Genomic DNA, 18,807 nt, shown 5'->3' on the forward strand with positions numbered 1-18,807 from the left:
CCTAGGATGCAAATGAATGCTGGGTTCAGTTGGTACGCTTGTTACAACAACAGTTGACTGTGAATACAAACGGAGAAAACCAACCAACAGACGGTGCCTCAGCATCCAAAAAAGGCTTTATTGACCAGTACTTTGGCGGAAAGTTTGACAGCAGGTAGAAGTCAAATTTAACTTGTAACTTTCTTGTTAGGTGTTTTTACACTATACATACATGTCCTTTGACAATGTATTTGTTCTTGAGGAATATTTGTAGGCTATATCAGTGTGAAGGATTGTCTGGTTGGTGTCTTCTAAAAGAAAAACCTTCAAATAATCATGATCTACACACACCTTGCAGCCCAGTAGTGCTTGGAATGCAGGATTCATTACTGTGTGTTGAAATAACTTTGTGTGCCTGGCATGCCTTGGTTCATGGTCATAAGTATGTATGCATCAACACAAGTAAAGCTTAACACTTGTCCAGAGGAAAGAGCATTTTGTAACGTCATCAGCAGTGTTGTAGTACTCATACTCGGTACTCGTACTCGAGTACTACTCAAGTACTTTTTTTTAGAGTAGTCGTACTCGAATGTCAGAGTACTCGTACTCGAAATGGCGGTACTTGTAGTCAGGCAGCAAAGTACTCCTACTCGACATGTCGAAATTGTACTCATACTCAAATAGCAGTACTAAGAAAAATGGTATAGGTTGACTTACCACTGCCTTATTTTATCGATACTTTCAGTTTGAAATGGTTAATTGGCTTGTGTAGAAGTCGAAGTTTCGTGACTTTCCTCTGCACACGTCCGGACAAACACAATTAACAGCTACCGGTAGCCGTGAGTGGGTCTGTATATGGGTCTGACTGGGCCTGGGCCAATTTACGTACAATGACCTATTTGCCATATGTGTGTACAATTGCCAATCATGTACGTGAATGCCAAGGTGTTACCTCATACACACTGCGTTACATAATTACTTCTGCATTGCACACGCACGCGTCTTGCCCCGCAGAAAGTTCTGCAATCCCTCAATCTCATGTCTGGCAGGAAAGCTCACATTAATCAAATGGTTACATTGCAGAGATTCAATATTTTACTTGCACAGTAAGTTACAAGCCTTTATGATCATTTTCTACTTGTTGGCATGATACAACAAAACAATTGTTGACTGCTGTGATGTGAGATATGTTGTTTTAACACCCTCGGCTTTGCCTCGCCTCAGGTGCTATGCACCCCCCCGGGTGTTCCAAACGCCATATTCCACATCACACCAGTTATCAATTGTTAAATGTAAAACCACATTGTAACATGCTCACCTTCAATTCAGGGTTGATATATTTGTGCAGAGGTTTGAGATTGTGCTTTACTTTTAGTATGAAAGCCACAGAGAAATATTACCCTTTTTAAAAATCCAAATGAACAACACAAATTATTCCAGGCTCTGAGAATTGTACTTTGTAGATCCTGCTTCATGTCTGTGATTCTTTCAAACAATAATTAGTGAGTTACATGAATTAATGGCAATACTCATATTGTATGCATGTACTTATATGTTTATAATACTGAGTGCTCACAAAGGACAAGATTGCATTTGTGTTCTGGTGTGCTCAGATTTATGCACGTGTTCTACATAAACCCCGAGGACCGACACACAAAGGGAGAACAACAGATCCTTTCAGTCCTGGGGAGTTGGGTCTTTTGTTGGAAACGGTCCTCTGTAGTAAGTTTGTGTGCTTAGTCTATGGGAGAGTGTTATATTACAGGGACAAAGGGAAACACAAGGCATTGTCCTCGAGAGTATAGTTAAACAAGAGTGTATGGTTAGGATGTGTGCACAACCCTATTTTCATCTGTTATGAGCCCAACCCTGTGAGGCAAATGCACCTAAACCTGGACACGCAGAATGTTTTAATGTTTTGTTATACTTCCTTTCAGTCTTAAATGTGTAGAAGCTCCAGAGGAAGAGGCAAGCAAGTCAACAGAGCAGTTTCTGCAGTTGAGCTGTTTCATCTCTCAGGATGTCAAGTACCTTCACACAGGACTCAAAAATGTAAGAAAAAGAGGTCATTTACTGATTTCTAATCACGAAGTCAAGGTTCAGATTTACTCAAAAGAATATGTGTATGTGTACATGAGGTGAATTTGTTGTGGGATTCCTACAAAAATAGGTTCGGGCGTATTGTAAGACCTGGAAGCAGGCCCAGTTTATCCAATCGTGCCAATAGGCACAGTAGGCACTGTGCCTAAGGCCTACGAAAAAATTGGGGCCTATGAAAAATTTGAGGGCCTACAAAAATACCACAGTGTACAAACAGGCTTTTAGAGCTCAATTTGGCCTGTCTTGCTTAGTACATCAACATGAAATCGGTGCACTACGGCCTACGAAACACTGGTGCCTAGGGCCTACAGAACACTTAATCAGGCCCTGCCTGGAAGCATCTGAAAACAGTTTTGGAATGCTGATAGGGGGAACTTTCGCAATTACTATGTTTCCAAAATTACTTTTTGGAAAACAAATTCATGTTAGATGCCATTTTTGGCCGAAAAGTATGACAATGGAGATTTTGCCAAAGATGTATGTATGTCCAAAACTATTTATCAAAAGTTCTTGCATTTTTTTTGATCGGTTCCTGTGGCATCCATGACAAACACTTCATTTGGTTAAATAGAAATAAATTGGTAAAAAGCCGCTTCAGCAGCCATCTGTGAGAAAACAGCTGTTAGGGCCAACTGGAAAAAGGGAAACTGATATTTCCAGAAAGTCTATTTTGAAATTAACAATGTTAAATTCAACACATTCTTGTGACATCCCTGACATGTACTTTGCATGTTCGATTATAGAATAAATTGAATAATAATGCTTTTACTGGCCTTTCTTTGAGGGGGGGGGCATTTTGGAGAGAGGGACAATTCCATGGTGACTTGCGTTACATTTAACAAGGGTGCTCCGTCAACTCTGTACTGTTATGCTATTAAATCAAAGCATTGCACTTTTTGCAGGGTGGATTCTCCACAGAAGATCCCTTGAACTTGAGTGACTGAACTACACAAAGAGGCCAACAAAATAAGTTTCTTTTGGTTTGGCAATAAGGTTTTTATGGGCAACTCGTGTTACAAAAAAGACAAGGCAAAAGTTTAAATACCTGGCGTTTAAGAATTTCCCCATTAATGTTCTGTGCACTGTTGGAATTTTGTTCATTGTCCTTACATCATTAAGATGTAAGTCATATGTCACCATACTAATTATTTCAATGTATTCAATCATGAGATTTCGGAGGACATATTTTGGTAACTCGCATTACTGTAACTGCGTTGAGGTAACTCATGTTACAGTTTGTCCGCCCATCTTTGGTACAAGTTAAAACAAGTAAGAAACTAAATTTCAAACCCAAAAACTCTCTTGGCATAGAAAATGAACCTCTCGCTCTGCCTTCATAACAAAAACTCACAATGACATTTGCATTTTGCATTTGAAAACAAGATGCAAATTTTACTCCTTAAAATCCATAATTTTAACCCCCTAAACAGGTTTTAGACAAAAAAAATACATTTGACTGTATTCCATCTCACTTGCACCTCAATCAAATAAAAGGCAGTGTTGTAGTACTCGTACTCAGTACTCCTACTCGGGTATTACTCGAGTACTTTTTACACCTCAGCCGAGAGGCTCGAGGGATATTGTCATCACCTAGAGCGACCGTCCGTCAGGCGGGCCGTATGTCGGGCCGTCCGTCTGTCCGGGCAGCTTAGTTTCCGGATGATAACTTGAGTTAGAAATGTTGTTTGGGGGTTGTAACTTCAGTAGGGGGTTGCCCTTAGGAGTAGGCAAGTTGGAATTGGTTTTGGGGTCAAAAGGTCAAAGGTCAAGGTCACTGTGGTGAGTTAAAGATCAATGGTTTCCGAATGATAACTTGAGTTAGAAATCACATTTTGCTGTCTAACTTCGGTAGGGGGTTGCCCTTGGGTACAGGCAAGTTGGGATTAGTTTTGGGGTCAAAGGGTCAAGGTCAAGGTCAAAGTGGTGAGTTAAAGGTACATGGTTTCCAGATGGTAACTTGAGTTAGAAATGAAATTTTGGTGTCTTACTTTGGTACGGGGTTGCCCTTGAGAGTAGGCAAGTTGGGATTGGTTTTGGGGTCAAAAGGTCAAAGGTCAAGGTCACCGTGGTGCGTTAAAGGTAAATGGTTTCCGGATGATAACTAGAGTTAGAAATAAAATTTTGGTGTCTAACTTCGGTAGGGGGTTTCCATTGATCTCCATATACACAGACTGGATAGGACATCGCGCCGTGTTTGTGCACGAATGCGCGGCCGAACAATGGCGGCGCGTTTACTGTCAGACGGGTAAACGCGCATTGTGTTTTCACTTTGTTTACTTTGGAAAATGGATTATTGAGTGAAACTTTTCTTACAGGAGGGAGTTCAAGCGCTCCTCCAAAACAATCTTTAAAAAAAATAATAACTGAACGATGAAGAGTTACCCTCAATCCCTCCAAACAGCTTTTCCACACTTTCTTGATATACACTTTCTTATTATGCATTTTCGAAATTCAAGAACCCCCCTTTCCTTTTCCCTTATTTTTTTTAAAAATCCCTCCTCCTCCCAAAAATGATTGTAAATAAATTGCCATTTCACTTTTGGCAGATTGGTCATTAGAGCCCACTGAATTACTCCGTCAATAAACTGAATAATTGTATTAATAATATGCTGAAATGACATCATATTTTTTTAACTGAACACTCACACGAGAAATTGTATGGAGATTCATTCAAATGATTGATATATTTATTAAAAAACCTGAACATAAACCAATTACAATCTAAAAGGTAAAAAAACTTAATTTTACAAAGTAATCAGTAAAAACTTCTTCCCGTCCCTAGATTGATCAGGGAATGACATCGTTCACCTCTTGTGATATTGTGTGAAAGGAGATGAACTACAAACCAAAATAGTACCATACTAATTTTGTCAAAGAATAATTCAAGCTACGCACGGTCTTGTTTACAATTAAATGTTTAGCTATACTTCTGAAAATAAATATAATTACTTGAAAGTGTAATGGGAATCGTTTTTGTGAGCGAATATGATGGTATATATAAGTTATGGCTATAGCTAGTAATCTTATATAACGGCGTACACAACATAATTTTAAACCGTATAAGTACTCATTGCTTTCTTCACCACATGCAAACTGTCAATAAATGTGACAGTCATCTTGGGAGCACATAAAAATACTTGCGTTGAACTCCACAGCTTCTTTCCAAAAACAAAATCAATCAATGTTAACAGTTCCACATCGTAAGATTTGATTAAGTCAAACTCTCAAATGCCTATCGCACGTTCCATTCAGTGCATGATACAGTCGATTCCATCCCTCCGTGAAGTTCTCCATTTTCGTCCGGCTCGGTCATGCAGCAGTGTTTTTGCTATGGCTTTGCTGAAGTTCTTTGTTTGATTATGAAGGTCAATCGGCCAGTTGTGCAGTAAGTTAAGTGCAGTAAACCATCTCCTCGGTTTCTCTTTATAAAGAAAAAATAATAGAAACATTTCGGTAGGCGTTAAGCCAAGGTAGCTCTACTGAGTGGAGGCTGCGCTGGAACTTCGGTACCCTCCGTACAAGCTTGTACGGAGGGTGCTGAAGTTCCAGCGCTCCACTCAGTAGAGCTAAAGCCAAGGCAGACATAATTCAATCAGATTTTGCATATAAAAGTTGTAAAAGTTATTCGAATAAACTATTTTAAACATGTCAACTTTTGTTCATTGCCATTGCCGGGTCAGTCATGCACGTTTAGGCCTATGTCTTAAAAAAAACATGGATGGCGACCAGCATGACAGGCCTAGATCGCATGGAATTTGAACAGAATATCTCGCTAGCTACCACACCGGCCTCCTTCCCCTCAAACTCAGAGCGTCAACATTAACGATATTATAAATTTGCTTTGTCATTCCCATGTTCATATTCCTCCATGCCATGTTGTAAAGGCCTCGTTAAAAAAAACCTTACTTGTGAATAGTTGTCCTATTCTTCAACGTTCCCTACTTTCCGACTCCAGCAATCTAATGCTGCGCACACCTTGACTATACTCCTCGTCGATTTTGATCAATTTAGATCTCTGTTTCTTTAATTCTTTCAAAAATGACAAAGAAACCGAAGAAAACCCAACTTCATTTTGTAATCCTCCGTTCGAAAGTGTACACAACTCGAATGCGAAATTGTGTTCTTTACCCTTTTTAAAAAACGCGCGCGCGGACGCACGTTCGTACGCGATGTCCTATCCAGTCTGTGTATATGGAGATCAATGGGGGTTTCCCATTGGTACAGGCATGTTGGGACTGGTTCTGGGGTCAAAGGTCAAGGTCACCATGTTGAGTTAAAAGTTAATGGTTTCTGGATAACTTGACTCTGGCTGAGGGGTTTCAACAGCAACACTGTTATTTTTTTTTTTAGAGTACTTGTACTCATACTCATACTCGTACTCAAATGTCAAAGTACTTGTACTTGAAATGACGGTACTCATAGTATCATACTTGGGCAGCAAAGTACTCGTTCTCGACATTGAAATTGTACTCGATCATCAAGGTACTAGCTGGTACTCAAATAGGAGTACTAAAAACAAATGGTATAGCTTGATTTACAACGGCCTTATTGTATCGATGCTTTCAGTTTGAAATGGTTGATTGGCTTTTCGAGAAATCGAAGTTTCCTGACTTTCTTCTGTGCACGTCAGGACAAACACAATAAGCCTCTGTACTAATGACGTCACACTTTGTTTACATGGAGCCAGTGGGGCCCACTGTCCACTGAGCACCATAGGAAAACACACGTAAACAAAGTGTGACGTCATTTGTACAGAGGCTTATTAACAGCTAGCAGTGACTGGGTCTGACTAGGCCTGGGCCAATTACGCACAATGACCCATTTGCCATATGTAGGAACAATTTGCTCTTTTAACGCTTTCGCCATTGGCATGCAGAGCCTTGGTCTGGCAACTTTTCGCAATAGATATAGCCGATTCAGTGATTCCCGTGTCGGGGTTCAGATCACTGAACCAGCTATTTTTATTGTGTAAAGTTGCCAGAACGAGACCCTGCATGCCCATGGCAGAGTGTGAAAAGAGCGAATGGTCAATCATGTACGTGAAGCGCCGAGATGTTCCTCAAATGGTCGTTTGATTAACTTGGGTGATTGCAGCAAGGCCGTTTTCTGAAGCCCTTTGGGCTCCCTATCCGGATCCAGCCCCATTGCCAATATGCATGAATGGAGAAAGAGACGGATCGAAGCCGGGCCCCCTAGTCTAGTTCTGGTGTCAGGCCCACAGGCCTAAGATTGTCACGTCGGGGAAGCAGACTATATGCGTAGTACACATATATGTTACCACGAATATGACACATTGCACGTTGTATGTACCGTCCACATTCACTTGTCAAAAATTGTCGGCCTGTGAAGAATTTGTGGCACTTTGTGTCTAAGTTGTAACTCGTTTTGACGAAAATCATGAAATTTGTCATCTGAATACAAGTACTCGTACTCGGAAGTACCAGTACTCGTACTCGTACTCGGAAGTACCAGTATTCCGTATGGCTGTGTGAAAAGGGCTGCGGTTGGGATTGGAATCATTTGCCTGGCTATCAGTCATCATGGCAAGACCTCAGTTTAATGCTCAAGGGCAAATGATTCCTATCCCAAATCACATCAACCCTTTTTTTTCACAACTTGCAGGATTTTACATATCTTACATAACACAGCACTGAAATTGATTAAGGCGAGGAACTTGGTCACATTGTCCAAAAATGTTGCAATCAATGGACCATTGTGCAGTGATGCGTGATGGAAATGAAATGAAACTCTTGGGGGGTTTGGCCAAGTATAAGAAGTATCTGCGCAATTAAAAAAAAATTAAATTTATTTTGTGCTTTGTCATTATTTCAAAAATAGTCAGACGAACACGTTTTTTGGGACATAATGTATATAGTTGTAAGGCGGGTTGATACTTTATGCAATAGGGTAAGCGAAGTGAATTTCATGACGTCAAAAAGTTTCATTGCTACTGTAGTAAATATCCATATGAATTCTTTTCGCGCTGAAATTGATGTGAAGTATAAACCAGCATTACATGCAAGTAAGAAAAACATGTCCAACTAACAACCAGCAGAATTTGGTCCAATTGAAAATGTATGTCTTTACATGTATGAATCAATACAATCACACAGTGCTCGATAGTTTGGAGTAGTATAGGGAGTAATCAGTAGGTTGGTTTGAGATGGTGCAGAGACTAATGGATTAATGGTTAAGTTGAGAAAGCAGTCAGCTTCTAAAATTTGGACAGATTTCATCTTTTAAAGAAATACTTAAAGTTTAGTAAGAACCGACATACATTTATAGGGGGTAGACCAAAACCGAAAGAAAGTCACACCCATTTACCCAGTGTTTGCAGTGGAACAAATGTATATTTGGTTGTTTGTATGTGCCATTATAATTAATGATTTTTTCATATGTCGTTTTTTCACAGAGACTAACAGAAAATATTGAAAAACATTCACCATCTTTGGAAAGAAATGCACAGTACATCAAAGAGGTAAGAAAGGCCCTAAATAACACAAAACAAACATAATCTGAAAACTGTTCACTTTTACGGTAGAAAGAAAACAGTGGTACCTGGTACTTGACATTTTGAAAGACTCGAATACGTACACTGTAGATCTCAATAAAAAGCGCTACAAGAGATGAAAACGTGACCGACAACAAATGTGAAGAAAACGTTTTCAGTGTGCATCATTTAGCTGTTGCATTCACTTCTTAACGAGTAGTACGTGCAATGATGTTCACACTCGCTCCCAGTTGTTGTTACATTGTGAAATGCTATGCACACACGGAAAAATGAGGTTGAAAACATGAATAACAAGTTGCTATCTTTCCAAATGTTAATCACACAGCTGTCCAGTGTTCTAGCCAGGCATCAAATAGCGCTAGCACCTGCTACCCTTTCGGAAATAAGCGCTATGCTTCAATCGCGCCGCTACGCTACCGCTAAAATTTGGGTTGCGAAAAAAAAAAATCTGCTTCCAATTCTCTTTGAACACCGGCCGTATGACACAGCGAAAAAAAACGATCCAACCGAACGTACCCCATACGATACCCCTACCGTGATGCTGTGCCATTCCTATGAACATAATACGTACGCGCATTCGCTATGAAAGCAATAAGCACGTGCTGTTTTGTGCTGCGTAGATACAGCGCTACGTACGGATGTACGTGTCACCAACATGTCACGTACAGAGCGCTCTGTGGCCCACACCATTTTGCGTTATCGGGTGTGCTTTCCTAAGGTCAATATTTACAAGCATTTCAATTGTTTCAAAATTACAAATAACACTTTTTATCAAGTCCGAAACATTTCGCTGTTCGAAAATAAGTTCTTCAACGTCAAAAAAAACATAATTTTTCGTAAAGGATTTATTCGAGAAATGTAAAACTCCAACGAAAGGTTAAAGCACCCCTACGATATCAATGGATCACTCCATAAAGATGGCCGCACATGAAGAATTTTTTTTCGAAGAATGTCGCTATCGAAAAGTTGGATTTTTGACTACTACTCGTTGCTGATAATAACAGTTTGGTAGTAAAAAGGGATCTGTTTGTTCTTAGCACAAAACCAATCCACAAGTATTGCAACAATACTGAGGGAAAATTTGGTCGCGTAGTTTGCCGGCGTAGCAGGCGTGGGCTGGCCCGCACGCTGGGCCGGCGGGCTGGCGGGGCCGGGCCGCGGCTGGGATAGGAAGCAATTCCCGGTGATTATTTCTCATTGTCATTATCTACAATTATATTTTTTACCATAACAAAAATGGTATTTCTCCTTCACACTGTGTTGTAGCATGTTGAAATTGCAATCGACGACAACTTTTTCTGTATGAGACCTCCATGGTTTTACAATTTCTCTTCCTGCCGATGGTTTTATTTACAAATTTAAAATCGGAACTACTGCTACAGCAACACTTCAAGGCTTTTTGAAATTGAAACTGGGCTGTCAGTGTCTCATGAGAATGAGATGGTTCTTATTCCTCCATGTAAAACCTTGTACATGCATGCCTTATTACTCCCTGTTTTAGTTTTAGATTGATTAAATTACACTGACTTCAAACTTGAATTCAATGAATAATTACATGAATATGAAATGTTCATGCGATTTGTTCTCGCACTTAATATTGACAAAGTAAATCTCAACTTTTTATAAAACGTTGAGGAACTACTAAAAATGGATAAACATCAGAAAGCATCGATCTTGGAACAATTTATCTTCTTCTTCTTCATTCATTCATTTTAATGATGACTTGATGAGTTGGGCCCAACTGTCCTTGTCGAGCATAGTGTTGGAAAGAGATGGACCACTCAGACCAGTTTCTAGCTCGATGGATGTTTTCAGGGTCATGTTGGGACGACCTTTTTTGTCGAGGGGCTTCAGGATTCCAGAGGAGAACTTGACTAGCTGGCTCATTATGTCAATTTATACATTGTAAACATGTTCCAAAATTTGCAAACAGAAGAAACTTTACAAGAGCAAGAGTATCATTGAAACAAATAAAAAAAAAATTCTTATTATTTTAAACACTTCTGCTTAAAAAAAATCAGGGGAAAGTGGCAGGGAATCGCCTCAGATTGCACCACAAAGCATCTAGACCCCACGCCGTAAGGGCTTTGCGCTCCGCGCTCGCATTAGTCGTCGAACAAAATTACCCCTACACTATAATTTCACCCTGGCTAGAACACTGCAGCCGTCAATTCCGATTGGATTTCTATAACAAACATGATAAAGCACACTGTAATTCATCCTGCGTCATTGCTAGAAGTGCTTGTTGGAATAGTAATAATCAGCTTAATTATTTACACTCTTCATAGGAATGTTGTTTTGAATGTATCCCAGTAATTCCAGAACAGCTAAAATAATGAAAAACGCAAAGACTGTCCCTATTAGATTGCTAGAACAACCAAACATCTCATGTGCATTTCAAAAGCACAGGAGAAATCTGTGTTCAACAGGGAGCTTCATTGGCTTCATTTTGACATTTTTATTCAGGTATTTTGACATTCTTAAAATATTTCCAACAATTTAGTAGATGTTTTGGTGTGGAGAAGATAGGCTTTGACATGTTTTTTTGTACGAAAAGATAAACAAATTTCAAAGACTGTTGTCGTCATACATGTCTTTCAGAAATGTAAACAAGCTACCAACAATTGACATAAACAGTATTTGAATGAGACATTTTGTTTGATAATCTGTGTATTCTTTGTGACTTTAGTCCCGGATCAGTCGTCTTCCTGCTTATCTACCGATTCAGATGGTGAGATTCTACTATAAGGAGAAGGAGAACATTAATGCCAAGATCTTGAAGGTAATGCTTTGGTCTTAGCTTTAAAAAAATCTTTCGGAGTAAAAGTAAAAGAAAGTGAATCAGAAACAAGTCATGTAGCTGACTTTATGGAGGGTTCCTTTTTCCATGCCAAAACCTAAATCTGTCAAATTTTCAGCAATCTCCATGTTGCGTTACTTTGTTATATTTTTCATCATTTTATACTTTTATTTTTCCTCATGATGGTGATGCAGACTTTGGAATGATGAATAATACTGTGAAGAATGAAATTCTGATTGGACTAAAATAAAATCAAAAACTTTCCTTTTTTTAATAGTAAATGTACACTTCAAACAATTTGAATCAAACAGAATCAGGGGGGGGGGGAAGGTCAAATGTCACTAAAGAATTTAAATATGAAATGGCTTCTGCTGACATAAATAACTGTACAGGGTGAGTAAAAAAAACGAAACCCAAATGTCGGACCATTGTTTTAGTGAAGTTCTGCATGTAGCACTTCCAATTAATACAGATTGATTTGAAACTAGGCACGCACAGACATTCACATTATTTGCATTATATTTTACACTGATAACCACAGTGTAACAAAACAAACGTTTGATGTATGTATGGAGTTGAACCAAAGGTGCTAAACATCCCAAAGTGTAAAATTTACCACCCTGCTGTTTGAGTATATTTTTGTGATATCATTCATCATAAAAAGGTACATGTAATAACTTGCCCGTAAGCATGCATTAATTGTCAATGGTACACCCAAGTACTGTATTTCGACATTCATGAATAGATTTGTGTGTGTTGTTGCAGGATGTGAAATACCCCATGGTCCTAGATGTATTTGACCTTTGTACCAAAGAGCTTCAAGAAAAGTTAGTTCCAATTCGTCTGAAGTTTAAGGAGATGGAAGACAGGAAGCTGGAAGAAGCACAGAAGGTCAGTTACAAGGAGCATTTCTTTTCTTGTAATACTTGCTCTTAGTCGCTTTGTCAGTTAATACATTTATTATGTAACACAAAATTCATTTGGGGGGGGGGGTCCAAAACAAGCCCACCTCTGTCAAAAAATATTTGGTTTTTTCATAGAAATTCCCCCCAAAGCAATTCACACACCCCCAATGTGTGCCTGTTCAAAATACGGACAGAGGCAGCTTAAATAAGGGGTATTTGTACACCATTCTGTAATGTAGTGTTCATTTGAACAGCGACCCCTATTGAAATATGGTACCAGCCTAGATCTGCCCCTGATAAATCCTGGATCTGCCCCTGAAATTAATACATGATTTTATTCAGAGGATAAATTTATTAGTATTTCTAATTGAAATGTACAGATACATTGATTCCTTTATTATTAAAAGTTAGAGTCATGATAAAACATGGCTTACTAAACCTGGTCTATGATTAATCACAAGAATGAAACCGAGAAAGCTAATAACTCCAGGACTCACTCGATTTACACTTGTGAGTATTCAAAAAACCAAAACACACAAATTACATAAAATTAAATAGACAACAGGGTTCTCCCCAGGATTTTTTCAAACCTGTGGGGGAAGTTTTGTTGTGATTCACCAACCTGCGAAACCACGGCAAGGGGTTCGGGGCCCGCTTAAGGGCCCCGAAAAATTTTGAACTTTAGAGGCTCTCTGGTGCATTTTAGAGCAAATCTGGGGAGTCTTTAAGGAAGATTTTTCCTTAAAATTTAGAGGAGATCTTGTGATATTTTTTATAATTAAAGAACAAAAATATCAAATTTTTAACTTTAAAAAAAATCAACATTTCAAAACCTGTGTTACAACTTCCTGATCTAGAAAGTATGGATTATATTTACAAGCAAGTTTCAAATTAAAAAATTAAGGTGAAGAAAAAAAATCATTTTTGCGTCCGATTACATGCCTTTCAAAATAGCGTCGGTAGGTTGGAAAAATTATTTCGCCAATTTTTTGGGCTGCTGATTGAATCATGGAGGAATAAAAACACATGATTGAATGGAGCATATTGAACAAGGAATCATGTAGTTTTGTGCCTGGATTATTTTTCTTTGCACCACGAAAATTATCAAGACTAACCATCAAAAGTGATTAAAACTTGCCTCACCTAATTAAAAATATATTTGAGGTGGTTGATTCCACTATATGCTTTACGTACATCACGGCCCCTGGCGCCGTCAACATTCAGTCTGGCCGGTCAAACATCGTGACGTGCACATGGCGCAGTATCAGTGTGCATTACTGCACTGTGTACGGCCCATCCCACGTGGCCAAAAATTTTGCACTACTGTTTCTAAGAAGCACACTTACGATGTTTCGCCACAAGTTCGAGCTTTGCAATCTTATCATTTTAATGGAAAATACATACACAGAAAATAAAGATCACGTTCTGTGAATTAATTTGCAGAAATTCTCTTTCTCCATCGATTTTTGTTTGGTGTTTTTACGATCCAACTTCAGAGGACATCATCATCATGTATGCACGCACGAGGCAGTAGTCACTGGTTCCAGTCCTTCATCATAGCTTGATACTGTTAGCACGCGAAGGGAACCAGTGTACCATGCTGTATGCTCTGGGTGCTGGCGGTCGATGCGAAAGACCCGTCATCGTGTGCATTTTGATCACACATGCATCAGAAATACGGGATTTTTGTCAAGATTTTGCGTGTCAAGATGAAATAATGGCGTATGAAACGATTATGTTGTGCAGTTTAATGGCTTGTATAATAATTATATTGTGCGTATCAGGGGCTGAAAAATGTGATCGGCATTTTTGTCGGCGTATCGGGCCGCAATTCCAGCGTATCGGGCCCGATACGCACCCTTGTACTTGGGGAGAACCCTGGACAATCACACTGTCTTGATTTCTACAAAAGGTATATTACTACTACACGTTGAGAATCAACAGAACATATGAACGCATCAGTCCTTGTACCAACCCTAACCACCCTGCATGTTACTCCCTATACTGCCCAATACTACCCCCTCACACCCATCACTGCATTTTTGCCGATACATGCAATGTACATGTAATCGGTTAAAAACATAGAACTGGTAAAAAGACAATCATTTAACCACCAATTCTTGCTGGCCCTGCTGAGGCTTAAAATTGCCCACTTCAATTTCCAAATGTTAATGTGAACCATAGAGCTATATTAAATTACTAGAGCGCTAACTCATGTACAAAGTGATGCCTGATGGGGACATCCATGTTTGTGCACAAACCTATGGAGAGCTAGAAATTGTGTACGTATTTTGTACGTCTATTTGCATATCTGCGTTTGTATTCCATATCGGTGTGTCATAGAAGCTGATACGCCCAAAACCGAAATACACGATCAGCAAATGAGCGTGTCATTTTGCTCTACGCAAACAGCGTAACGCGTGTGCGTATTCGCTGCAGATGCTCATGAGACGCTTCAGTTGTTTGCATATGTTCTACTTGCACATTGCATTTAGAATTAAATCCATCTAATTTCATTATGTTCTACTAACACGCACATAAATTCAAAATGTCTGCACCCAGAGCAGCGTCAAAGCTTCTCCTCACGCAAGAATGAAGAGTTAGCACTCTAGTAATTGTGGTGTGAACGTAGGTTTATTCAGGTTTGTACTGGTAGGTATAAATGAATATGTATATGTGCATTGTACATGTACTTGTTCACTTACTCACTCCACACAATGGCGCATTTATGTTTTCATTGGACTTCAGCTGGTATTTTTTTCCTGTGTTCATAAACAAAGAGTTGTGAGATTTCCTTACTAGGTCTGATTTTGTTTGTGGTCTGATTTTGTTCTGTTGCAAGGTTTTATTGGAAATGGATTGATATAGGAGCTGTCAAGAAAAACACATTTCAACTTACCTATATTTTATTTTTTTGCAAGCACTTCTAAATGCTAACAAGATTATATCTAAAGAACATACCAGAGTATGCCTTTTTTGCATGATTTATAGTTTCGTTTGTCTTGTATTATTCCCAGGCTAAGCAAGCAGGAATGAAGCAGCCAACACTACCTGTAGAAGAGTCTGTCAAACTACTCGCCTATGATTTCCCTGATGGTAAGCTGACAATGTGGAATGTTTAGTATCCTGTAGGCCTGGGTGACTCAAATCATTTTGAGTCCACACTGATGCTGTCCAGGAGTCATGATTCCAATCAGAATCAACACCAAATCTCACCAGAAAACCACCTCAAAAAACAATGCCAAACAAAAAACAAAACTCAGCACTTTAAATCACACTCAGAGGAGGTCACTAATACAAGGTGTAATCACTGTCCTAAAGATAATCAGGCAGATCACCTGGCAGCACAATATGTCAAAAGATTACAGTGGAATATAGTCAGGGAAGGTGACTGAAAGACTCTCAATGTCCATTCAAATTGTTATTAAAATGTATTACTCTACCCATTGATCTCCATTAGTAAGACTGGATAGGACACGGGTATACTTGCGCGCAGTGAAGATTTGGAAAACGCGGACACAACAGCTGGGTAGTACAGTAGGGGGTTAGCGTTTGCGATTACTATACCTCATACATATTCATGATCGAGAGCCGAACGTTCACTGGTCAATTCACCATCACGTGCCAGATGTTATTCTTGCTGTTTACCAAATGCGCGCGCGAGGATTCACGCACATTGTAAATACGCATGCGTAGTAGACTGTCGCATGGGTTACCCGAGTCTACTACGCATGCGCTTTACAGAGCAATCGAGGAACTGTCGCACGGGTGCAGTACGCACGCGCGAACATCGCCCAGGAGAGATGCATGGTTGCATGGTTCACGTAAATGTTAATTTCCAGAGCTCAATAATGCCGTACTGGAGAAAATGTATAGACCGTGTAAAGATGTCTCCTGTACAAAAGAAAGTTGTACACATTGCAAACATTTGTATTTACAACTGTAGTAACTGTATTATATTGCAAACGAACCGAACTAGTAATTGAAGTTGAATTTTTTGGTGAGCTGTACAAGTTTCCCCGAATTTTGTTTTAGGTGCATAATAATAAAACAAAATTCGGCAACTGAATATGTATGAGGTATAGTAAAACAAATATAACATGGTTTATTTCGGGTGGACAGTCGATATTAGCTCCCCTCGGTATTGGAAGTTGACAAACTAGTTCCCTCGGCTTCGCCTCGGGAACTAGTTTGTCAACTTCCAATACCTCGGGGAGCGAATATCGACTGTCCACCCTCTAACCATGTTATATTTGTATACTGTGCATGCGTGATGTACGCGTGCTGCATGGTCTGTGTGTGACGAACACATTTCAAGCCGTCAAACCCTCACCGATGACTACGCGTGCGTGCACAAGATGGAAGGTGCTGTGTCCTATCCAGTCTTACTAATGGAGATCAATGACTATACCTCATACATATTCATGATGGAAAGCTGAATTCTCATTGGTCCATTCACCATCACGTACCAGATGCTATTTTTGCACACACAGGGTAAATTCGCATGCATTGTAAACTGTCGCATGGGTTACCCGTGCAACAGTGTACTATGCATGCACTCTATGAAGTAATCGTGGAAATGTTAGTAGAACGGGTGTAGTATGCACGCGCGAACATCGCCCTAACTGGCTACATATGAAAAGATGGCGATGTAGCGTCATGCGTAATTGTTAATTAGCGTTTCCCTGAACTGGACAATAAAGATGTCTCCTCTACTGAAAAAGTTATCCACAATACGGTATAAACTCTAAGGAGCTAGGCTACTGTATTTGCAAACGAACTGAACTTTTCTGAGGTTGCGTAATAATATTCTTTTGGTGAGCTGGACAAGTTTCTCCGAATATTTTTGCCCATGCGGTGCATACTGAAACGGGAAAATTCGGCAACTGAATATATATGAGGTATAGTATGAACAAAGATAACATATTTTGGGTGGATAGTCGATATTAGCTCCCCTCGGTATTGGAAGTTGACAAACTAGTTCCCTCGGCTTCACTTCCAATACCGCAGGGAGCTAATATACAAATATAACATGGTTTGAGGTTGGACAGTCGATATTCGCTCCCCGAGGTATTGGAAGTTGACAAACTAACTAGTTTGTCAACTTCTAATACCGAGGGGAGCTAATATCGACTGTCCACCCGAAATAAACCATGTTATATTTGTTTTACTATACCTCATACATATTCAGTTGCCGATTTTTCCTGCAGTATGGATCTGCAAAAAAATGTTCGGAGAAACTTGTCCAGCTCACCAGAAAAATAATATTGCTCAAACTCCGAAAATGACAGTTCGTTTGCAATACATGCAGTTACTAAGGTTGTAAATACAATTGTTTGTGGAAAACTTTTTTTAGCACATGCATGTTTATATTGTCCACAATATTCTCCAATTCAGCATCATTCAGCTAGGGAAAGCGCTTATTATCATTTACGTGTGCAACCATCTTTTATGTGTAGCTGTAGCGCGATGTTCGCGCGTGCCTGCTTCACCCGTGCGACAGTTCAACGATTGCTTCGTAAAGCGCATGCGTAGTAGACTGTCGCACGGGTAACACGTGCGACAGTCTACTACGCATGCGTACTTAGCCTGTGCATGAATACTCGCGCGCATGTTTGATAAACAGCAAAAATAGCATCTGGCACGTGATGGTGAATGGACCAGTGAGAATTCGGCTTTCGGTCATGAATATGTATGAGGTATAGTAATATTGACTGTCCACCCTCAAACCATGTTATAGTTGTATACTGCTTTTTTATGGTTTTATATTTACACTTAACATGGTTGAGTGATCATCACATCAAGGCCCAATATCATGGCTCTGCTTACCGTAAGCGAAAAATCCCTGCTTACTGTAGCAGAAAATTCTGTGCTTACAGTAGGCGTATTTCACGGGTTAGCAAGTAATTTTGGCTTCTGTGCATGCATACATCCCGTAACTAAGGATTGTGTGCTTACAGGGTTAGCACAGAATTTTTCTGCTTGCCCTAAAAGTTTGTAAGAGTTTTGAAGCCGATCTTTGTTTTTAATTCGCCGAGCTCATGAATAATGCATTTAATGATGCAGCCCGATAAAACTAGCGCATGCGCATAAACCTAATGTAACACACAGAGCCTGTGGAACAGCGGTGAAGTGGAGAGGGTACTGGAGGAGCTCATTGATGATTGCATTTGTCTTACTGCCAAGCATGGTGGGGGAAATATAACGGCTTGGCATTCAAATTCTGCAGGAGGAACTGGTGATTGAGTAAACAAAGATGAAATAATGGACAAAAAGGTGTATCATAACCTGCTTGCTAGGCATGGAATACCATTTGGACACCGGCTAGTAGGGCAGGCATTCATTTTTCAAGAAGACAACGACCCAAATCATGCCTCTCAGAAGCGTAAGAACAAGCTTTGCCAAACAGAAGTAGCTGGTATGGGGAACATGATGGAATGGCCAACCCAAAGTCCTGACCTAAACCCAATCGAACAAATATGGGACTTGTTGGAACGAGAAATTGACAGATC

The 18,807-nt window shown here is 39.7% G+C and overlaps 1 protein-coding gene across 2 annotated transcripts in view; it reads left to right on the plus strand.

The window, feature by feature from the left end:
• LOC119728687 (ubiquitin carboxyl-terminal hydrolase 14-like) overlaps positions 1-18,807 on the plus strand; it is a 50,048-nt gene that overhangs the window by 25,057 nt on the left and 6,184 nt on the right. Inside the window, exons 6-11 of one of the 2 annotated variants that reach the window (XM_038201010.1) lie at positions 6-154; positions 1,917-2,031; positions 8,492-8,557; positions 11,280-11,372; positions 12,156-12,281; positions 15,313-15,391. In XM_038201010.1, coding sequence (XP_038056938.1) covers positions 6-154; positions 1,917-2,031; positions 8,492-8,557; positions 11,280-11,372; positions 12,156-12,281; positions 15,313-15,391 — 628 coding nt within the window. The remainder of the gene's footprint in view (positions 1-5; positions 155-1,916; positions 2,032-8,491; positions 8,558-11,279; positions 11,373-12,155; positions 12,282-15,312; positions 15,392-18,807) is intronic. The other variant, XM_038201011.1, reaches the window with a different exon arrangement.

This window comes from Patiria miniata, unplaced genomic scaffold (assembly GCF_015706575.1).
Source record: "Patiria miniata isolate m_02_andy unplaced genomic scaffold, ASM1570657v1 HiC_scaffold_20, whole genome shotgun sequence".
Lineage (NCBI taxonomy): Eukaryota > Metazoa > Echinodermata > Asteroidea > Valvatida > Asterinidae > Patiria > Patiria miniata.